This window comes from Theropithecus gelada, chromosome 14 (genome assembly GCF_003255815.1).
Source record: "Theropithecus gelada isolate Dixy chromosome 14, Tgel_1.0, whole genome shotgun sequence".
NCBI classification, from domain to species: domain Eukaryota; kingdom Metazoa; phylum Chordata; class Mammalia; order Primates; family Cercopithecidae; genus Theropithecus; species Theropithecus gelada.
In genome coordinates this window covers 61,905,307-61,929,623 of record NC_037682.1, presented here as the reverse complement: position 1 = coordinate 61,929,623, position 24,317 = coordinate 61,905,307, and the positions used below count along the sequence as shown (strand labels likewise).

The following is a 24,317-nucleotide window of genomic DNA, read 5'->3' as shown; positions in this document are numbered from 1 at the left end:
CATTACATGTTCTATGCATGTAAGTATCACATGTACCCCATAAATATATAGAAATATTATGTTTTTAAAAAATGCACATTGCTCTCATTTGTTGACTGACTGACTAGGTGAAAATATTTAGTATGATGAATAATCCTTGTTTACTCTGTATATGGGCATATTGAAAGGTTATAAGGCTCAGAGAGACCAGTGTTATTGATAGCCTGCAACTACGATAATTGTTTGTCTCTCTTCCATATTCTGGATATATATAGCCAAATTCAAAAGTAATTCTCAGGAAAAAGTCTGATCAATGTGGGGGAGGCAATAAAATTACTAATAAAGTTATATTTGCCAAAATATGGCACTCTAACTTGGAAAATGCGAAGGTCCCTTTATATGAAAGACACAAGACCTGAAGGTCAAAACTCCCTGAGCAATCTAGCACTTCCTCGAAAGTAAATCTGTTAATATCCCTCTACCCTTCATACATGAGAGTCCCCAGGTCAGTGCCTGGTTTCCTCCTGTTATCTTCATCAGCCTCGGAGCTTTCAGTCATTTATCGCTTCCTTCTTCCTTCTCATCCCCCACCGTCAATCGAATACTATGTCTTTCTCACTCCACCTTGGCCATCCTTCAAATTCCACAGACTCACTGCTTATCTTGGGTTTGAACTATTGTATCTGTCCCCTTGAATCATCATCCATATTTTATTTTATCTGCAAACTTAAATCCATTTTGTGCACATAAGCAGATTACTTTTTCCCAAAATCTTATTTCCTGAGTCACTTAATATCCTAATGCTTATTGTTTAGTATTGCAATAGCATAGTAAAAGCTTGTATTTTTGTAGCCAGGCCCTGTACTATCTGGTCTTTCCTAGTCCTCCTTACCTATGTCTTACTCTCCCTTCTACTTCCAGAGAGCCAGTTTCATGCAAGTCACAAAGCCCCAGCTAGCTGGTTTTAGAATTTAAGCCTTTATCAGTATTCTATCTCCTACAGAAAGTTTTCATCACACCCTACAAAAACGTTCCCACTTAGATCCTAACTCTAACTTTATTTTAGTGCATGTTACATTCTATCAGAAGATAATGCACAATGATATCATGTGTCTTAGCCTCGGCTAACCCATGAAATAATGGAATCCTTCAGGAAAGAGCAGGCTATTGTTGATACACACTCAATTCATCTTCTTATCTCCAAATCAATTTCATAAAACATGTGACAAACTAGTTACTTCAAAATGTAAATAACAGTAAATTAAAATAGTAATTCTAGCCTATATCTTGGCTATCTACGAAGTTTTGTTTTGTTTTGTTTTTGTTTTTAGTGAAAAGTGATATGTACCACAAATCTACTTTCTCGGGTACCACTAACACCTCCTTCTTTCCCCTGTGCAGTAAAAACTGCCTAGGAGTCTCTGTCTACTTAACTAACCATTTTCCCACCCTTATAAAGATTTTTCTCCATCATATCATCCTCCTTGGAATCCTGGAATTCTCCCATAACATCTGCATTAATTTTACAAGCCCCCATACATTTCTTAAGGAAGCTCTTGGTTCTTCCTATGTTTCTCTCCATCCCTTAGCCCATGAACAATTTTTCCTTTAACACAAGAGTAAAAGATGGAGTATATAAAATTGCAACTTTTGATTACTGAAGAAAACGTGCTTTATTAAACAGAAGACTTTCTCTCAAGGCCAAGCCCAGTCCCCACGTGCAGAAGGAGGGTGTCAGGGTCATAGGAACACTGGCAAACTGGAAGAGAACTCAGTGGTACTTATGGGCCAGGGCAATGGCGACAGCAGACACCAGCTTCTGCCAGGCAGCCTGCACTTCAGGGGTGAACTCCCTGCCAAAGTGAGTAGCCAGAATAATCACCATCACGTTACCCAGGAGCTGTTAGGCAAAAGGCAAAATAACACATAGGCATGTTGAGTAGAAGTTTCCGAAAACAACTTGCTGAAAAAACAAACAAACAAACAAAAACGGCTTTATACCTACATTCCTTGACAACCCTGACCTCAAACTGTTCCAAGGTTTGTGCCTAACCAGAAAATTCAGATGCGCTTAGGTTCAATTTTATTTTATGAGCCCTACATTCAACATTCTACCTACCTGCATCCTCACCCTCTCTTCCCATTTTACCAGTATTATTGGGCTCCCTCTCTCCCTATTTTTCTTTAAGCAGTTGTCTAATTTCTGTAAATGTAGAATGGGAGTGCAGCAAGAGTTCTCAGCGGGAGTTTAAAATCCCTAACAAATTCAGAAACAAGCCTTCACTTGGTTACAATACTGATGGGAAATTTAATATATTTTAGAAAATGTGTCTTATTTTTCTTTGAGAAAATCTTTTTTTTTTTTTTTTGCAAAAATCTCTTTCTAAACCTCAATTATCATGACCCGCATAAAATAAGGCATTTCTATTTCCTTGAAATGGACTTTCATCTACCAAAAGCCAAATTTCATTCTTCTTTCACAAGTCTACAATTCTATAATACAATTCTCCGGGATAAACACATCAAGTTCTGGCAAGATTTCCTGAAAAGTTGAGCCAATTCAGGCTGTTAGTAGTCCTTTACTGTCACTAGTTCTGAATCAGGTTAGTCTTGGTTATGCTCACTAGAAGTCTGCTATTCTAACATCAAACTCGACCCATGATTTCTGAGATCTTTGTTGATCTTTCCAATAAGATCCTAAGCTTTAATTAATGTCAAACTATAAAGCCAAAAAATCATATCACCCACAACTGAACTCACCTTGAAGTTCTCAGGATCCACATGCAGCTTGTCACAGTGCAGCTCACTCAGCTTAGCAAAGGCGGTCTTGAGGTTGTCCATGTTTTTAATAGCATCTCCAAAGGAAGTCAGCACCTTCTTGCCATGGGCCTTGACCTTGGGGTTGCCCAGGATGGCAGAGGGAGATGACAGGTTTCCAAAGCTGTCAAAAAATCTCTGGGTCCAGGGGTAAACAACGAGGAGCCTATGAAATGACACCATATCAGATACAAAATTAGAGATGCAAAAAATCTTGAGGACTTTCCCAATCAACTTGCTAGGTTAGTATTCACCCTTTGCTCCCATGCATTAAGAACCAATGCTTACCTGCCCAAGGCTTCACCTCCAGTCTCTTCCACATTCATCTTGCTCCACAGGCTAGTGACGGCAGCCTTCTCCTCAGCAGTAAAATGCACCATGATGCCAGGCCTGAGAGCTTGCTGGTGACTGCAGCTGTGTCAGAAGCAGATATGTGCTACTGCCTCTCTGTATGGCCTTTTATTCTTTACTGCTGAAGTTCTGGCCCCCTGTTCTCCATGGTACTTAAAAGTCATTGGTCAAGGCTGACCTGTGTCCCTCAGGGGTGGAGTCAGGTCCGGAGAGGGTCAGTAGTGACGGATGGATAGCAAGTTTGTGATAATGTGTGCTGGATCCTGAGGCCCTTTTTTGTTGGCTCCTCATCTGTCTGCAACACAAATTTCCATTTGTCCCCTTTTTTACCTTCTTCATCATCTTCCAAAATGATATCCATCTATCCCATTCTCCATTTCCAAGAAAGCCTCATATAAAGGAGCAAATCTCAAAATAGGAAAAAAAGTTTCAGCCAAAGCACATTCAATATTTACCTTAAAGGTGGTGACAGTGACAAAAACAGGGCCAAGAAAAAGAAAATAAAGCTGTTAAAACAGAATCTCACCCAGTTCTAGCTCTCTTAGGGAGTGCATTGTAAACAAAACTTCTGCACCTTAGTTCCTCTAGGGACACAAAAACCATACATAGTTCCTTCTAGAAACTGAACAGAATAGCAAGTAGTCTACAGTGGGACTAAAACCTTAATCCCAAAGTACAATACCTTGGGGTGATTCCCTGGAGAGGACAGACAGAAAAGATTACATCCAATGCTTCCAGGGAATCCTCTCTCTTTTCATTTCTCTATGACCACAGGGGACATTGCCCACTTTGTGAGTGTGGCCTGGGGCTCTCTTCTTGCTTGCCTGTCTGTCCTGCTTATACTTCTCACTGGGAAGGGAGCTGAGAAGCCTAAACTCCTAAAATTATTTAAAACCAAAATTTGTCATCAGGGAAAAAAGTGAATCGATATATTAATTAGGCTAGGAGTCAGGGTATATTATTCCTCTGGTGTCTTTTTTTTTTTTTTAAATGTCCCCATTGTGATGACTTGCTAGCTCTTTACCTGGTAGAGCTGAAACTGGAAGTTGAGATTTACAGTGTATTCAATTCGATCCATGTGCCTGAAGAACATTGCCTATGGTATATCACTTAATCTGCCTTTATAATACCACTGTCATTATCCTCATATTTTAGAATCAAGGAATAAAGTCACAGAAGTTATTTAACTATCAATGTGACAGAAGTAATGATTGGGGGAATAACAGAAATAGAGTTCCACAAATTCCAGCATTGTTAATTCTAGAAAAGTCCCTTACATCACCATAATCTCATTGCCCCAGCCCAGTTCCTCCTTCTGGCTTGTTCTCCATCCATTTCTTTCTTTTCTTTCTTTCTTTTTTTTTTTTTGTTTGAGACAGAGTATCACTCTGTTGCCAGACTGGAGTGCAATGGCACGATCTCAGCTCACTGCAACCTCTGCCTCCTGGGTTCAAACGATTCTCCTGCCTCAGCCTCCCGAGTAGCTGGGACTACAGGTGTGCACCACCACACCCAGCTGATTTTTGTATTTTTAGTAGAGACGGGATTTCACCATGTTGGCCAGGATGGTCTTGATCTCTTGACCTCGTGATCCACCCACCTCTGCCTCCCTCTCCATGCATTTCTATCATTTCTTTCGCCTATGACTCCCCTTGCCCTGCCAGATCTGGGAATTTCTCTTCCTACAGTTTCCTACATCTTCAGGCCCTAGAGGTTCTTGGTCTTTTTTACTTAGCAGTATGGCTTCTGTCTCCCAAGTCAAGTGCCTTTGAGGATTCTATATTCCAAGTTTACTAAGAGTGTTTCTCTATTCTATAACCTGACCTTGTTATTTATGATATTTTCTTATGTTTGTGATTTAAAAAAACAAAACAAAACAAAACAAAAAAAAAACAAAAAGAACCACTTGTGGCAATTAAGAATGTCTCCCTTGCTTTTCTCCCATGATTGCAGAAGTCTTCACCTGACTCAATGACTGCCCAGATTGTTATTATTCCAGGCCACTGAATTTCTACTCCATTTTCTTTTAGCTATTAACCAAGGGTATCTTTCTGGGCATATATTCTAACCATTGGCTAACACAGACATAACCAGGAATTCCTAAACTTGTTTTGTGTCACAGGCTAGTTTGGCAGACTGTAAGTGCTAAAAAAATATGTTTTCTTGCATAAAATAATATACATTGGATTGTTAAGTTTAATTATACTGAAATACCATTATCAAACATCCAAACTTCACATTCGTGGTATAGTATTTATTATATTTGCTTCTTTATGAAAGCATTAGACCTAGGATTGGGTCTACAGCTACCTTAAGATCCAAGTAGTGATGCAGATGAATGTTAATTAAAAATATCTGCAATGGGCCGGGCACAGTGGCTCACACCTATAATTCCAGCACTTTGGGAGGCCAAGGAGGGCAGATCACCTGAGGTCAGGAGATCGAGACCAGCCTGGCCAACATGGTGAAACCCCGTCTCTACTAAAAACACAAAAATTAGATGGGCATGGTGGCGGGCGCCTGTAATCCCAGCTACTTGGGAGGCTGAGGCAGGAGAATCTCTCAAACACAGGAAGGGGAGGTTGCAGTGAGCCAAAATCGTGCCACTGCGCTCCAGCCTGGGCAGCAAAAGCAAAACTCCATCTCAAACAAAAACAAAAATATCTGCAATGACTATGGTGTAGTATGAAAATATCTGTGGTTTCTCTTTATAACTATGTAATAGGTACTGATGATATCACTCTAGTTTGTTCTTTGCATTCAAAGTAGAAGAAAAAGCTAAATTTCAGTTACATGTATGTAAAAATACAGATTTTTTTCTATAAACTTCACCAGCCCCCTAGTGTTCTGTGGACCCCAGATTAAGACTTCCTGGGACAAAATATATAGCCTAGGAAGACAGGATTCTAGGTTTGGAGAGAACATACTTGATCACTCAAGTAAAAGAACAATGAATAGACAAAAAGCTAGCTCAGCTGCTTGTAGCTTGAACCAAGCTGAGCTTGGCTACTCAGAGAAGAACAGTCCTTGAGATAACACAATTTCTTTAACCAATTAAGATACAGATCCGGGTTTTCAGGGGGAATTTGCTACAGATGCACAGTATGAAGGCAGTGGCCCTTCCTCAGAACTTGAACGTGAGGGTCAGACATTGCCAAAGTCCAAGGAATAAGGACCAGGTCTCTCAAGGTCAAGAGTTTGGAGAACGGGTTTCCCTCTAAAACAAACCCTATGGGTAATCCCATCATTTTTCCCATTCAGAGTGTGGACACCAGTCTTCTCTTAGATTCAGAGTATGGGGTTGATCTTCTCCTGCTCCCTCAGAGCCAGTTGCAGGGCCTACATTTTCTTTTCTTACAGGTTCCAGACCTGGCTTGCATCCAGGGATCTGGCCCATTCCATGCTTCCTCGTGGCTAAAGGTGGTAGGGAGGAGCTTCAAGAAAGGTTATAGCATTGAAAGGTCCAGGTTTGTGTCTCGGTAACAAGGCTTATAAATCCTGACTCAGAAGTCAGGTAGGCTGCAGGCAGTCTCATTATTACTTTGATGCTTGTTGGTTCAAGATAAATTGCTTTACCTGCTCATTTTTAAGCATTTTATTTGTTTATCATATGAGATACCATCAAAAATGGATTATTGCCTTTCTTTCCTATATTAAAAGCCCAAAGTTTAGAGATAAGTGTTATGGCCATCCAGGATAGATCAGAAAGATTAGACAGTCAGAAAAAGTAATCAGTAAGAATATTCATTTATTGTCTATATAATTAAAATTAGAAAAATAAAATCTATGTTTGTCTTAAGATATTTAAGTATAAAGGACTTTTAGAAAGAAACACCCAAATTTAATGAAGATTAATTCCTGCTTCTTTGGGTTTGCTTTAGCATTTGTAATTTCATAAGTTCTATGCAGGATTCTGAAAACTGTAAGATGCCTAATTTAAACAAAGAAACATCCAATATTTTCTCTTTTTTTTTTTTTTTTTTTTTTGAGATGGAGTCTCGCTCTGTCGCCCAGGCTGGAGTGCAGCGGCGGGATCTCAGCTCACTGCAAGCGCCGCCTCCCGGGTTTACGCCATTCTCCTGCTTCAGCCTCCCGAGTAGCTGGGACTACAGGCGCCCACTACCTCGCCTGGCTAGTTTTTTGTATTTTTAGTAGAGACGGGGTTTCACCGAGTTAGCCAGGATGGTCTCGATCTCCTGACCTCGTGATCCTCCCGTCTCGGCCTCCCAAAATGCTGGGATTACAGGCTTGAGCCACCGCGCCTGGCCACATCCACTATTTTCTTAAATCTTTCTGGCTAATTACGACATGTATTTAACCTAAAGAGTCAAACATTGTACTGTTGTTAGATGCTATTAGTATGAAAAATTATATAAATTAGATTATTGTTAGGTAAAGTAGGCCCTTCACTTCACTGAATGTTTTCCATGATATTATCTAATAAATACTTTAATGAATATTCTTTACCACAAATAACTTACTTTATTTTAAATTTTAAAATAGGAAAATTGTTAACAAGGCTTGTAAACCACTGATGGGAAAAGGGCTGCTTAGGATTCTAAATTAGCCAGATTTTAAATTATTCTGCTTCCATTATTTTCTGAATTTATTTTCTCAGAACAGAAATAGATGTAAGCAAATGATTCTACTAGATTTTGTATTAGATTTTGCATTAGCCAGGAATGACTTAGATATCACAAGTCATAAATTCTGTGGCTGCCTTGCAGGAAGCCTGTGGCTATTTTCTAGTGTCATTGTAAAGAATGAGAGAATAGACCATAACAAGTGTGAAAACGGTTGCTTTCTTTTTTTTTTTTTTTTTTTTTTACTTTTATTTTAAGTTCAGGGGTACATGTACAGGATGTGCAGGTTTGTTTCAAAGATAAATGAGTGTCAAGGGGGTTTGTTGTATAGGTGATCTCATCACTCAGGTATTAAGCTTAGTATCCATTAGTCATTTTTCCTGATCCTCTCCTTTTCTCACCCTCCACCCTTTGATAGGCCCCAGTGTGCATTGTTTCCCTCTATGTGTCCACGTGTTCTCGTCATTTAGCTAATAACTGTTGTTTTCATAGTGTGCCTCTGCCTCATTTCTCAAAAAGTTTGCAGGTGAGTTTGAGCCAGGGCTGGGGCTCATTCTAAAGAGTGATCTCTCTCCCTGACAACTTGGAGCACAGACATCCTATTGTGTGACGGACCTCGGGAGCCACTGTGCCTAAAGCAGAACCAGAGATACTTGTGAATGTTAATTAAGCAGGCGGGATCGTTAATGGGAAAAAGGAGTAGAAAGCCAGAATCAGCCAGTTATCGCCACACTTTCCTACATCATGGGCCTTGAAGGTTAAAACTTGAGTCTGTCAACTTAGAAAACTCATAAATATCCCATTTTCCTCTGAAATACAGCTTTACTTTCCTGGTTTCTTTGACCTTTTGAGACCTTGAGTAAATAAAGTTGTCTTCATTTATTTTCATGATTAAAATTCTAAAAAATTCTTGGGGTTTTTAAATTAAATTGCATTGCCTAATGTATTCTATGAACTAAGAACATAGAAATAAAACAATACTCTAAAGTAGTTCAGAATGTGCTTTCAAATTATATAAAGAGTTAATTCAAATGAGACTATTTTAAGTGCAGGGCTTTGAATCCTATGTCTAGAAATTTTGAAAAACATCTGAGTATATGCTAAGATTCCACCTCTAGCGCTGAAACTGAGAAGGCCTTGACTTGGTGATCTTTTTTAAATTCTGAAACAACAGCAACATAAAGCTAATGACTTTTTCTTACCTACGCATGCTATCTTCAGTACTTTGATTATTTAGTACTGAAACTATAACATAGTATGTTTCCTGAATTTAAAAAAATGTGTATTTCTCTGGGGAAGGTTAAAACTGAGGATTGGCACGTGAGCAAGGCTTAAATGGAAGAAGCAATGATTTCGTCAGACCGCTTTCATTAACAAGATCACCCACCATGAGGAATTATGGGAAATCAGGCCCCTTTGTTTTGTGTTACTAAGGGTGAGGATGCTTAATGATTTTTCCCTCCTCCAGGCTTCTTTTAGCCATCGATAATTCTAGCCCCACAGGAGTTTGTTCTGAAAGTGAATTCCTGCAACCCTGAGCTTATTGAGGCTGAGGCGTCTGTAAAGGAAACAAACACCTCCTCTAAACCACTATGCTGCTAGAGCTCTTTCCTATACTCAAGCCTCATTCAGACCCCAGTGTCACCAGTCTCTTCATGTACCTATTGTTTTTGCTTCTTCTTCGTGCTTATTTGGTTATGTTTTTTGGGAGGTTAGGGGCTTATTTTATTTATTTATTTATTTTTTTAATCAACGGAGATGGGCAAACCCATTTTTTTTTCTTTAGACTTGTGATGGTGATAACTGGGCAGTGTCAGAAACTGTGTGTGGATATAGATAAGAGCTCAGGACTATGCTGAGCTGCAGTGAGGGAGGGACCTAGCTAAAGACAGTGAGAGTTAGAATGCTCCTGCTGTTGCCTTCTCAGTCCCCATGCTTAGTTTCTACACAAGTAGATAAATAGGAAAAGCTGTAGGTTAGTGTTTGAGAGTCCTGCATGATTAGCTGCTCAGAAATGCCTGATAAATATGTCATGTGTGTATATGTGTGTATGTATGTATGTGTGTATATGTGTGTGTGTGTGTGTTGTGTTTACAAATATGTGACTATCATCAAAATGTGAGGGCTAAAGTGACCAGATAACTTGCAAGTCCTAGGATACCAGGAAAATAAATTACATTCCAAAAATCTAACTGAGACTTTAAAAAAAAAAAAAGTGATCCATGGACACAGGGAGGGAACATCACACACTGGGGCCTGTTGGGAGGTGGGGGGCTAGGGGAAGGACAATATTAGGAGAAATACCTAATGTAGGTGACAGGTTGATGGGTGCAGAAAACCACCATGGCACGTGTATACCTATGTAACAAAACTGTATGTTCTGCGCATGTACCCCAGAACTTAAAGTATAAAAAAAAACAGTGATCATAAAAGAGGCTCAAATTTAGCTATAAGAGATGGAATGACTCCCAGAATTCTTAACTATAATCTGATAGGATATTCTCATGTATAAATAGAGTATGTTTATCATTAGAGATTTGGCCAGCCAGGAAAGCACAGAAAAAAAAAAGAAAGAAAGAAAGAAAGAAAGAAAGAAAAGGAGCTCTGTTGCCCTACAGTGCGGCGATGTTTTGAACCTTACATAACACTGATGTCCAGGCCGAGGCCATCCTCCCTATGAAGATGGATGAATAAGCCATATCTGACACCTATGAAATAATGTTTATTTTAGTGGCATGATTGCGTTAGGCTACCTGCCTTGGCACAGTTTTTCTTTACTTTTACCTGACTGATGAAAGGAAACAATTAATTGCTTACATAAACATGACTGCGCCAGTTATAAATTTCAGTGTAAATAAACATCCTGGTTTTGATATTCATCTTTTGGGTCTTTTATTTTGGTCAGAACAAGTTTTCAAGAGCAAATCTCTGCCTACAAAACAAATGAGTCCAATTCTAGAACTCAGTAATCCCATCAAGGCTCTGCCTGCTGAGGGCTAACTAGCTCAACTCAGGCTTAGCACTTCCAGCACTACTCCACTGACTTCTTAGTGTGTGCAAAGCAGTGGATGTGTCAGCATATATCCTTTTACTTGCAGTTGTATGTGTGTTTGGCTGCTCATTCATTCATTCGAAATTGTAAAATTGCTAAGAATAGAGCACAAAAACAGAATAGAGGAATAAAGTTCCTGTTTTCATGGACTTGATAGTGGAAAGAGCTTGACACTAAATAAGCAAATGAAACATGTTATATACCGATGAGGTTAGGTGCTATGGAGGAAAAAAAGAAAAACTGAAATGAAGGCCAGAGTGTGATTAGGACAGGGTGAAATGGTATTGCTACTTTAAGCAGTATGGCAGGAAAGTCCTCACAATAAAGTTAACACCAGAGAGGGTACCCATAGATGATGAGGAACCTATTTATATGCAACTGTGATTAAATATTTAAGGCATAGGGAATGGCAAATGTAAATACCCTAAAGATGTAAGATGCTTAGAATTTTCAAGGAATATCAATAAGGCCAATGCAGGATTAGATTAAGTGAATGGGGAGAGTAAAAGATGAGTTCATAGAAGTCCTAAATTATAAAATTTGGGACACTAATGATACCTACATCATAGAGTTGTAAGAAAAAAACTCTACACACACGCACACACACACATATATATATTTATTTATATGAGAACTATATATATGTATCTGTAATAAACACAATATATGCATGAACAATTATTGTAGAGAATTGTAAAGAATTGACTTTATTATAAGTGATATAGGAAGCTATCAGAAGACTTTGAACAAAGAGGTGACCATATATGACTTACATTTTGAAAAGATTAATTTGGATGCTATATTGGGAAGAAACTGTAGTGGGGCAGTGGTAGAAGCAGGAAGATTGTTATGAGTCAACAGCTATAATTTAGTTGGTGGTGATAGTGACTTAGACCAGAGTGGTAGCATTGGAGGTGAAGGCAAGGGGTCAGTCTCTGAACACATCCTTTAAGGAAAAAACAACAAGATTTTCTGACAGAGAATATGGAACTGGTGTGTGTGTTGCACTCATGCACACTCTAGTGCATGCTAAATTCTGGGAGAGAGTATGTGTCAGAGTAAGGATTTTGAAGCTAGGCAAAGTGAGTCTTTGGGTTGAGTTTTGTCAAGGTCTTTGTTCATCACAGTCTCTACCTCAGAATCGGCTTTAAAGTTGGAAAGCTGTGGATAGGGAAATGAGAAACCATCTGTGGAGCTTGTCTACACATCATGCCTTTAGCCAAAGTGACATCAACAAGTATTTCTTGGATGCTGACCACAGGCTTATGAGCCAGGCCCCTCTACCTGAAGGAAGTTCACAGTTTCTTTAAGGAGGGAAAATGGTAAGATAAGTCAGAGAACAATCAGACAGAATTCTGTCCAGTCAGGGAATTTGACGGTTTTTTTGTTGTTGTTGTTTTGGTTTTTTTTGTTTGTTTGTTTTTCTTGAGACAGAGTCTCGCTCTGGAGGCTGGAGTGCAATGGCATGATCTCTGCTCAGTGCAAACTCTGCCTCCCCAGTTCAAGCAATTCTTCTGCCTCAGCCTCCCAAGTAGCTGGAATACAGGCTCCTGCCACCACATCCAGCTAATTTTTATATTTTTTAGCAGAGACCAGGTTTCACTATTTGGCTGGGCTGGGTCTCGAACTCCTGACCTCAAGTAATCTTCCCACCTTGGCCTCCCAAAGTGCTGTGATTACAGGTGTGAGCCACCACACCTCAAGGAATTTGATGTTTAGGCTGTGACCTCCACACTAGGAAAGGAAGGTTAACCACTCCCACCCCCGCTTCTTCCTGCGAATACTCAATCACACTGTAGAACAACACCTGCCTTCCCTAGAGGCATGCCTCCATCCCTGATGAGTTATTCCTCCATGTGTAGAATGGAATAAGAAGGATAGAATTCAATTTAACAAACTTTGAGTACTTACTACAGCCTAGGTATTGTGTTGACAACTATGTTAGAGAGAGAAATAGACAAGGTATAAACTTTTCCTCAGGACCATCTACATAATTTCTAGGCCCAATATAAAATGAAAATGAATAGGCTCTTTGTCAAAAATTATTAAGAATTTCATGTCAGGAACAGCAAGGATGTTAAACCAAGCATGGGGCCATCAGGCTATATCTGCTATTCATGGTATGAAAAAATAAATAGTATTCTAGTTATTTAGTGACATCTTTCAAGTTTAGTCTGATGTCACCCTTTAAACACTTCCACTCAACCTAAACGATGCTAGTCTTTCTAGACCCATCCATGGAATTTTTTCCCTACTGTTTTGTTTCTAATTAATTTGTGATTTAAATGGCTCATATTCCAGCCTGTGCCATAGTTATTACACATTTAACTCACTCTCTGTATTCTGTTGTCTGTATAAATACTCTTGAGGTTGATTTCCTTTCTTAATGTTTGCGTTTATGTTAGACATGCATCATGTAGCCTGTCTTCATTCCTATCACAAACATATACTTGAATCAAAAAGTAACTTTTAGCATAGCATCACTAAGTCTTCTCTCTGTGCTCTTAGCGAAACCAAGCAGACTGACAAGAGGTCATTCATTCACCAATGAATACAAAAATCAATGTCAAGTACATGTGAGGTCCTGTAATGGGTCCTGGGCCTGCAAAACTGTCACAGCTGCTGACCTCAAGAAGCTCAGTGGAGATATAAAATTCATCTGAAAATTCCTTACGGGTCTGTTGAACTAATTTATCTGCCTCCTTTATATTTATCCCTTTTTGTATAGTTCCTTAAATCATGTCACATTTCTGAAACATCTTTGCCACTGCGAACTCCTACAGAAGCCAGCTTCAAAGCCATTCTTCTGGAAGCCTTCTCTGACCCTTGACCTGTTTTTTCTCCCTGGGAGCATTATCTCTGTCATTGTTTTTCATCCTCTTGTAGTCCTGCACATTTACCCACACAGGTGAACCCTTTTAGCCCTCCTGGAGGAATGTTTCTTTCATTTCAGGATCAGAGTTGCCTACATTTTCCCAATAGCACCACAACTGGCCTGAGATGTGTCCTTAAGGTGAGAGCTTCCCAGGAGCACCCCTAGTCAGATCTGACCCTGTATATGAGCATGTGTCCTCTAACAGCACTGGCCCTTTGTCACCGAGCTGTCCAGGGGTGCCTTAAAATGGCAAACAAGGTTTGTTTTATTTTCCTTTTTTCATGCCTTCCTCTTCCATATCCTTTTTTCAATCCATGTCTCCAGGACTCTGTGCAATGTACATATTCAGTATGTGAATCCTAGAAAGGTGAGAGCTGAAAAGATCCTTTAGCCACCCAACCCTGCACATAATTATATATAGGAGGAAGCCTGTAGGTAAGGTTTTGCCCTGGATTATAGGGTGCATGAGAACATGTCAGGGAATTCACTAGCATAGGCTGTATGCTTCAAACGACTCTAATAGTATTTGATTAATGACAATACATTTTATGAACTAAAAATCTATACCCATGTATTAATAAAGCCTGATTCTGCCACTTCTAGGTATAGAGGCCACCTGCGAGATAAATATTTGATTCACTTTAACTAATCATTATATGGCAATTGATAACAATAACAAATATATATATATATATTTTTTTTTTTAGGAAATAATATATTCTAGAATATGTCACATTTTATCTCAGGCATCCATTTTCTTTATGATGCTGTTTGAGGTGGAGTTTTAGTCAGGGGTCAACTTCTCCTTTTTCTTGCCATCTGTCCTATAAGCATCCTGCTGGGGGCCCAGATAGGAGTCATCACTCTAAGCTGAGAACATCTGGACACACACCCTAAGCCTCAGCATGACTCAGCATGATTCAGCATTGCTGTGCTGGAGCCAGAGGGTTTGCCTAGAAGTTTACACAGAACCAGAAGGCAGGGGACAGGGCATTGACCCTGAGTGGAGCCTGGCCAGAACTGCTCATGCTTGGACTATGGGAAGTCACTAATGGAGACACACAGAAATGTAACAGGAACTAAGGAAAAACTGAAGCTTGTTTAATCAGAGATGAGGAAGCTGGAAGGGATAGAGGGAGCTGGGCTTGTAAAAAGTAGAGTAATCATTCAGTAAATGGTTTTGAAGCACCTGCTGGATGCTAAACCCTATTTTCAGTGCTTGAATCATAAATAAGAATAAAACATGTATTTTATTCCCTGCAAGACTCCAAGTAAAAAATAATAATTAATTATAACACGTGCTCTGTTACCTAGGCTAGAATGCAGTGGCACGATCTCAGCTCACTGCAACCTCCACCTCCTGGGTTCAAGCAATTCTCCTGCCTCAGCCACCCGAATAGCTGGGATTACAGGTGCACACCACCTTGCCAGGCTAATTTTTGTACTTATTATAGAGACAGGCTATCACCATGTTGTCCAAGATGGCCTTGAACTCCTGAGCTCCAAGCAATCCACCCACCTTAGCCTCCCAAAGTGCTGGGATTACAGGTGTGAGACACCATGCTCAGATTTTCCATATTTAATAGAGGTGTTTAAGGATGGAGGAAAAGAATGTTTCTCTCACCATGGATTATTTTAGAGGGTGGAGAATGGTCAAGAAGTTTTTTTAAAAATTAAGAAAACATAAGTTAGACCTTGAGAGATGGAAATTTATTTTTTGGATGGAGAATACCCATTCTCTACCTCCCATCGGGCAAGGTACAAGGAACTGGCTACGACACAGTGAGACAGGGTGGCTTAGTCTTAGGGTCCCCACTGGTACCTAGATGAGGAGGCACCTTCATCACTCATCACAATCAGCTCTGCGTTTCTCCTCTCTTCTACATCAGAAATTTTGTAAGTCTACTAAGGTCAGCAGATCACACAAGAAAAGAGGATGCCAGGTAAGGTCTGCAATGAATATGAGCCCATCCCTGACGAATTAAGGCAATCAACACTTTAGCCAGCCAAATGTTGCCATGAGAGATTAGGAGGGGCCCAATGAGCCCAGAAATACCACCTACTTCTTAGATGATCTTGAGCAAGTTGCTTAACTTCTTGAGGCCTCTGAAATATAGGATGATAATATGTATTAGCTAATAGAATTATGAGGATGAGATTGGTTTATTGTGTAAAGAGCTAGGGACACAGTATATATTCAGTAAGTGTTTTCTGTTACAGTATTATGATAAATATATACTTGCAACAATTACAGTTGCATGCTACCTTAAGGAATAATTGGAAGTACAGTTATTCAGAGGTATTTCTTGACTGTGAATGTTGGCAGCAGATTCAGCTTATTTTACAACACTATTCAGACCTCCCACAATAATTCCCTAGGAGACATTTAGACAACAAGCCATCATGTTGTAACTTCTCATCTGTCTTCTCTCTCTTACCCTCTCATTCACCCACCTCTTTTGCTCTCTGTTTCTGTGAAAGTACCCTTCTACTTAGCCTGCTTCTGACCAGTGTGCATGTCACTGGGTAATACAAGACCTCTGAGCTTTGGCTTAGAAGAAAATACAATAATAGCTAATTTTTTAGAAAGAGGAACTCTAGCCCATCATGGATGATATAGGGAGTTCTGTAGGACTGAATTCTTCCATTCTTTTTACAGATGAGGTAGACAATGTGAAGCCCAAAATGATTGTAAAGTAGTTAGCATATGGATAAATGGCTTGCACTGGTAAATTTTGGGGAAACTTTGTTGTCAGACCCTGCAAAGGGAGATGCAGAGAATTTGCAGTTTCTTCTCATTTTTTTGTATACCTATCACAGTGTCACAGCACTATCTCTAGCATAGTTTAGGGCCCTCGGTTCTTGACCCTAGTTAGAATTTCACACAAACTTAAACTAGACAAGTATACGTATGTTTCTGAGGCAGTGAGATTACTACAGGATGAAGACAGAGCCAATGGGTTAGACCAGAAGAGTAAATGAATACTATAACATATAAACACTCCCTTTAACCAAAGTTGCAGCTGACCAAGGGTTCAAAGGGTAATTTGGGCAGGCATGGGCCTTCAGTTTTCTCAAGTATCTGCTTATAATCTGTCATATGACAATCTCTGTAACCCAGGATAGAGTCTCTTTATTCTGAAATTGTTTCTAAATTTTTATTTACCTCTTTCTACCTCAAACTTTCCTGAGGAGATGAAATTATGTTTGAGGAAATATGATCTGCAACTGTGGCTTGAACCATAACTTCCAGTCACCAAGAAGTAAAAGTAAGAAGAAAGAGCCACAGGGCAGGAATATCTACTTCTAATTTCTTGGGTCCACAGTATCTGAGTTGGTGTTTTGCTGCTGAAAAAACACTGTCTTCAGTGGTTGCAGAACTGCGCCTACATCCTAGCCTCACTATTTGGTGGCTCTGTAAGCTTGGACAGATTATTTCATCTCTTCGATCTTCAAGTCCCCAGTTAATGAGAGCTCATGTAATGTAGACACAGTAGGAGAGCTCAGACCATCTGGCTTCTAATCACTAATTATCTACTTATTAGCTTGTGCTTTCCATAAGTTGATTTACACTACAAGTACATTGGGCTCCTCATCAATAAATGAGGTAATAATCTACTCCTGAGTATTGGTGTGAGTAAAACTAAGTTAATTCATATAATACACTTTTTTTAAATGAAAGGATGTTTGATGTTTATTTCCACCTTGCGCTCAGGCCTGAGCCACAAGTACATTAAGACATTGAATGATATCACCCAGGGAATACGTAACCAGACAACATACAAGACAGAGATGCGCAAGTGGTGGTGGTGGTGGTGGTAATTCATGCAGAAGGAACCAGACAGTAAAACAAAAATTGCAGAACACACCAAATGATCAAATCTGACACCTTTAAGATAGGCAAACTTGATTGCTGGGTTAAGAACCCTAGAGGTCAGTTAAGGTGGGCAGTGAAGGGGTTTTCTCAGATTAGATTGAGAAACAGGACACTGCCATGTACTGTTAAACTTTTACATCTAATTGTCAGCAAGTACTACACATATAATTTCATGAGAAACCAAGTCCTTAATGGGAAAGGTATCCCTTTGACCAGATCTTATGGCTTAAATTGGTCAGGTTTGGAAAACCTCAGAGTCTCCATAACCAAAGCTAGGGAGAGGCTCTATATGGTAGAAGCAGTACCTCATCACTGCAGGTGGTCTGGGCTTTAACCCTCTGCAGGGAGACTGATTGCAGCACCAAGTACCTGGCTTTTTAGACACGATATAGGAATTCCACCATAATTAAAAGATGTATAAACTTGACCTACAGACTAAATCCCAATCTGCTTCCCTCAAGAACACCAACAGTGTTCAAGCTTAGCTTTGTTACAGAAAATGAGGTCGGGTGCGGTGGCTCACACCTGTAATCTCAGCAGTTTGGGAGGCCAAGGCGGGTGCATCAGCTGAGGTTAAGAGTTTGAGACCAGCCTTGTCAAAATGATGAAACCCCATCTGTACTAAAACTACAAAAATTAGCTGGGCATGGTGGCACACGCCTGTAATCCCAGCTACTCAGGAAGCTGAGGCATGAGAATCGCTTGAACCTGGGAGGCGGAGGCTACAGTGAGCTGAGATCACACCACTGCACTCTAGACAAAAAAAAAAAAAAAAAAAAGAACCGTAACAGATGTTTCAATTTGTGACATTAGTCATCTTGAAGAACATCTCTAAATGCATGAACTCAGTGCACCTGGTCCAACCTCTTATTTCTGGCTCCTTGCTTTTCCTGCCTCTGCCTACCTTTAAGAGACAGGGTCTCACTGTGGCACCCAGGCTGGAGTACAGTGGCATGATCATAGCTCACTCTGGGCTCAAGCAATCCTCCCATGTCAGCCTCCAGATCAGCTAGGACTATGCATGCACCACCAAGCCAGGCTAATTATTTTTTGTAGAGACAAGATGCCAGGACCTGTATGCTTTAGGATGAAGTTCTCATCATCAAATTTCTCCTCGTAGATGGACTTGCCGCCAGTGCCATTATGGCATGTGAAGTCACCACCCTGACACATAAACCCTGGAATAATTCTGTGAAAGCAGGAGCCCTTATAACCAAATCCTTTCTCTCCAGTGCTCAGAGCACGAAAATTTTCTGCTGTCTTTGGAATCTTGTTTGCAAACAACTCGAAAGAGATGCAACCCAAGGGCTCGCCGTCGATGGCAATGTCGAAGAACACGGTGGGGTTGACCATGGCTAATAGTACAGGATTTTCCTCAGTGGCAGTGTCTGCAAAGCCAACTTTTTTTTTTCTTTTTTCCGAGATGGTGTCTCACTCTGTTGCGTAGGCTGGAGTACAGCAGTGCAATCTTAGCTCACTGCAACCTCCGCCTCCCGGGTTCAAATTATTCTCCTGCCTCAGCCTCCTGAGCAGCTGGGATTACAGATGCGTGCCAGCATACCTGGCTAATTTTTTGTGTTTTTTAGTAGAAGAGGGGTTTCACCATGTTGGCCAGGCTGGTCTGGAACTCCTGACCTCAGGTAATCGCATTGCCTTGGCCTCCCAAAGTGCTGGGATTACAGGCATGAGCCACCATGCCCGGCCTCATATAATAAACTTAAATTTGATTCTAGCATATACTAAGTACTCGAGAGGTGTTATTTATCATTAGTATTAATTACAATATGTTCAATAATACATACCTCACAGAATTACCATATGTAACGAGATTATTAAATATCATAAAATGGCACCTGACGTATAGAAAGATTTCAGTAAGTATTAACTCCCATTTCTCTTTCATTTACCTCCAGCCTAAATCTACACTATTTCCTCGTGTCTCTCATGTGGTTTCTAGTCCCTTCACCATCTTGTTTCCCTCTCAACTCCTGTGCAGATTCCTAAATATTTCTCATGTTCAGAACCTTGGGCTTCCATGTTTCCAGTTAAGTGAGATTTTTTTAGATGGCAAAGTTGCTGTTAGACAATTTCATCTGTGTCCTGCTTAGGAGCTTAATCTTTAATGAAAGCTAAGCTTGGACTTTGACTGAAGCATCTGGTTAGATGGTTCTACTGGAGGAGGGTCCCAGTCCATTGCTAAATTAACATCAGGCTCTGAGACTGGCACCGTATCTCTAACAGTGGCTGGTACTATCTTCTGGAACTTGCCTGCTACGTTGAGACCACTGACCCATAGGAAGCCCTGAATTGTTAGGTCACTGGTCCAGAGAGTGTGCATCTCCTTTGATCCTCATAATAACCCCACAAGATAGACACAATTATTACTCTTACTTTATAGATGGTGAGCCTGAAAACATCAGAGTCAAGGCACTTGCCCCTAGCTGGGGGGATAGGGGAATAGTCCCATGTAGTAGTAGAATGAAAAATGCTGCTATGCTGTGCCTCCCCCACCTTTCCCATGCCTGCCCTATACTCATGGTCTATCTCTCCTGGCTCCTGGGAGGCATGGACTCCACCCAGCACCACCAACCTGACCTAACCACCTATCTGAGCCTGCCAGCCTATAACCCATCTGGGCCCTGATAGCTGGTGGCCAGCCCTGGCCCCACCCTCCCTGGGACCTCTGATAGACACATCTTGCACACCAGCTCCCAAAGTCACCATGAGGGTCTTGGGTTTGCTGAGTCAAAATTCCTTGAAATCCAAGTCCTCGGAGACTCCTGCTCCCAAATTTACAGTCACAGACTTCTTCATGGCTGCCTCCTTTATCCTCAGAATGATTCATTTGCTTCATTGCCCCATCCATCTGATCCTCCTCATCAGTGCGGCACAGGGCCCATGAGCAGTAGCCACAGAGTCTCACGTGGGTCTGGCACTGCCTCTGACATGTCTGACCTAAGGCAAATGCTTGACTCTTCTGAGCTCAGTCTCGTCATGGCAAAATAAAGATAATGATAGTGTTTATTTATGGAGTTAGTACAAGGATGGAAAACAATAGCAAAATTGAGTACACTTTAGACTGTAAAAGGTCTCAACAAATAGTAGATTTTATCATCCACTAATCCTTTCCCTCTCCTCTCTTACTCATCCCATCACGTATGCCTCTTAATTTTCCCTTACCTACAGTGATTTCTCTTATTATATTCTTCTTATAGTGATTCTGGATATTAGAGTGGGAATGGGGGGCAAGCCAGTAATGAAGAAGATGTTTCTCAAAGAAGCCATTCTCCCCACAGATCATCTCAGCAGGGTTCAGGAAGATAAGGGAGGATCAAGGTCAAAGGTAGGAGCTAAGGAAGAACATTGGGCAAGCAGATCCAGGTTGTCCAACGTTGAAAGTAGGAATCTGAATACTTGTCTCTGGATTCTAGGAGGGCCTCCACATGGGTAACTCTTTCAACTAGCCAGGGCCTGGACAGTGGAGAAACCATTCCCAGATAGAAGTGAGCAGATTTCAGCAGGAAAGACTTCAGAGAGGGATGCCTGGAAGTTTGGGACAGGCACGAGGCTCCCTGTCACAAGAAGGAAACCTGCTCAGCATAGGCTCTGGGTTCTTTCCTACTCTTATCCAATGGGGCTTCTGATTTTAAGCCAGGCTTCACAAAGCCCCAGATTTCTACCTGCTGGAGCCCTGAATGGGGAGGAAGAATTGTGGTTTCCATTTCACTCAGAGCTCTTTCTTGCTCTGCTTCCCCATAGTTTGTCTCAACATTTCTGTTGATAATCGGATTCATGCATTCAAGACTTATGAGAGAGCCTTCAGTCATGCCTAGGCCTGCGTTTATTGTTGTGTATATGATGGGGTAGCAGACAAGAAAACGTAGTAGCATAGACCTTCTCAGAGCTATATGAGTTTGGGAATTAATCAAGATCAGCATTTTGCTTAGGGTAGGAATCCCCTATGGGGATTTATTCAATGATGGGTTAAAAGCTTTCTATATGGTGAGAAGCTCACATATTTTCCAAGCCCTTGTTTTTGCTAGACAGCTTAATGTTTACAAAATTCTTACATACAGAAGAATCCTCTAATCCTGGGTTACATATTATAACTTGATATGTTATTCCTGAAGATAAAATTCCATATTCTGAAGCATTCATGCATTTGTTAAACACAAATAATAGGCATAGTGACAAGTGCCAGAACTCTAACAGTCAACCAGAGAGCCACAGTTTTCAGCTTCACAAAGTTAACCATCTAACTGAAGATAGCAATCAAAACCCCCACACCTTCTCCACATGGTGTAGTCTTTCCTGATGTCAGGGATGTTATGCTCAGGTTAGGAATGTCAGACTATCATCCCAGAGCAGGCCACAGAGGAATGTAGTGTATTTTTTACTACATGCAGTATAATTTTTTAGTCATTTAGGAAAAACAGTGGAATGCAGAGAGTAAAAAATGCTTTCTGAATGAACAACTTGGCCTGGGAGGCCTTTGGAAGCAAAGACTGGAGTTTAAATTTTAACACCTTTGTATCCCCAGCATCCAGCATACAGACTGCCAAGAAGTACATGTCAATAAATATTTATTGGATAGTGAGCAAAGAGATACTTAGGACCAAATCTCAATTCTACTATTTGCTAGTAGTTTATGTTTGCATGTGTGAGAGAGAGTGTACATGTATGCTTGAGCAAGTTGAGAAGTAGTTTTTTTAACTGTAGTAAAATGGGATAATAATAGTATCTACCTGAAAGAATCCAAGAGTATTAAATATCATAAATTATGCAAAGCACTTATTACAGTCTCTGATAGCCTTCAATAAATGTCAGTTATTTTTATTATTACTGTTAAAGATGAACAGGCATAAAGTACAGAACAATAGTTTTCAGCTGCAGCAAGAACGAGGGCAGTTAAACAAAAAATACTAGCAAACATTTCTAGAGTAGTTAGCATTTATAAGGCACTGCTTTAAACTCTTTGCATGTATTAACTCACTCAGGCTGCACAACAATCTTATGAGCCTATTAAAACCCCTGTAATCATGCTTATAATCCCAGCACTTTGGAAGGCCAAGGCAGGCAGATTGCTTGAGCTCAGGAGTTTGAGATCAGCCTGTGTAATATGTGAAACCCCATCTCTATCCAAAATACAAAAAATTAGCCAGGTGTGGTGGTGTGTACTGTGGTTCCAGTTACTCAGGACGCTGGTGAGCCTGGGAGGTAGAAGATGCAGTGAGCCAAGATTGTGCCACTGCACTCCAACCTGGGTGACAGAGTGAGACCCTGTCTCAAAAAACAAACAAACAAAAAACCCTCCATTTTGCAGATGAAGAGACTGAGTTATACAACTACTAAGAGAAACTGAGTCACTAACGACTCAGGTAGTCTGGCTCCTTAACCTCTGCTGTATACTGCCCAAGACTTTTATAAAGCCAAGGGTTGAATCACTGAAATGAGTTATTGGGATGGCTATTTGGGAAGGGTGGTAAGTTCTTTCCTAAAGGTGTATGAGAATATAAAGGAAAGAAGCATCCTCTTTTTTACACACATGAACTAGTGCATGCACATCTGATACTCAGTGGGCCTGGTTGAAGATGAGAATTTTATTGCTGAGTGAGAGCCTCTGGGGACATCTTGCCAGTCAAGGAGTCTCAGGTTCAATTTCCTTCTCAGTCTTGGAGTTAACGGGGGCTCATGAATTGAATCAACAGAAATTTTGTATTAAAATGAGAGGTATTGGAAATCATTCACTCCCGACTCCTACTTATAAAAAAGGAAACTGAGCCTCAGAGAAGGGTGGGGGCTTTCTCAGTATGATGTAATTTATCATGGAAATGATCAGGCTTGGATTCAAAGCTCCTGACTTGCTGTCCAGTGTATGTGCAGTGAGCTCATTTGCCTCTAACTGAGAGAAGGAAAAAAAAAAAATTGAACCTAAAATATTCTACATAGTTTCCATGTCACAGCCAAGGCTGGGCAGTCTCCTATTATTTCTTTAAAAATAAATATATCATTTAAATGCATAAATAAGCAAACCATGCTCGGAGATGGGAGGGAGAGTTTCTGGAGTCCACCCCTTCTCGGCCCTGGCTCTGCAGATAGTGCTATCAAAGCCCTGACAGAGCCCTACCCATTGCTGGACCTTGGAGTGAGTCAGCCTCATACAGGGGCAGGGCAAGCCATCTCATAGCTGCTGAGTGGGAGAGAGGAAAGGGCTCATCATTGATAAACTCAGGCCATGACTATTCTTATTCTCCCATTAAGAAAAAGAATAATATGAGATGTCCACATATACCCTGCATCCCCTCTTGTGTACTTGGGCCCCCAAGAGCTCTCTAAAAGTGATGGCAAAGTCATTGCACTAGATGCTGTCCCATCTATTATAAACCCGCATTTGTCCTCACACACCAGTCACGGACAATAACCCTCCTCGCAGGTTCATGTGCTTGTCTTTGTACAATACTCAAGGAATTTCGGAACATGTATTCTTTCAATCTTGTTCTGTTATTCCTGTTTCAATGGCTTAGTAGAAAAAGTACATACTTGTTTCCCCATAAATTGACAATAGACAATTTCACATCAACGTCTATATGGGTCGTTGTGTTTGTGTAAATTCACAATAACTTTATATTGTTACTACTCTACGAAAGTTACAATATGGTGAATAAAAGAGAAAGCTATTACAAGTCCAGAAAATGAAAGTTATCATCTTGAGACCTAGCTTTCTAGGAATAATATCAATATCAGAAAATTAATCTAATAATTGTGAACAGCAATGAGATAATG

General features: G+C 40.4%; 1 protein-coding gene and 1 pseudogene across 1 annotated transcript; both read right to left on the bottom strand.

The window, feature by feature from the left end:
- Nucleotides 1-1,627: 1,627 nt before the first annotated feature.
- HBE1 (hemoglobin subunit epsilon 1) lies at nucleotides 1,628-15,763 on the bottom strand. Its single transcript, XM_025358379.1, has 4 exons — nucleotides 15,721-15,763; nucleotides 3,085-3,442; nucleotides 2,740-2,962; nucleotides 1,628-1,879 (listed from the first exon to the last, which is right to left on the bottom strand). The coding sequence occupies exons 2-4, from the start codon at nucleotides 3,174-3,176 to the stop codon at nucleotides 1,751-1,753; spliced, it is 444 nt and encodes a 147-aa protein (XP_025214164.1). The 5' UTR covers nucleotides 3,177-3,442; nucleotides 15,721-15,763; the 3' UTR covers nucleotides 1,628-1,750.
- Nucleotides 6,392-18,902, bottom strand: LOC112605901 (annotated as a pseudogene).
- Between the last annotated feature and the right edge of the window lie 5,415 nt (nucleotides 18,903-24,317).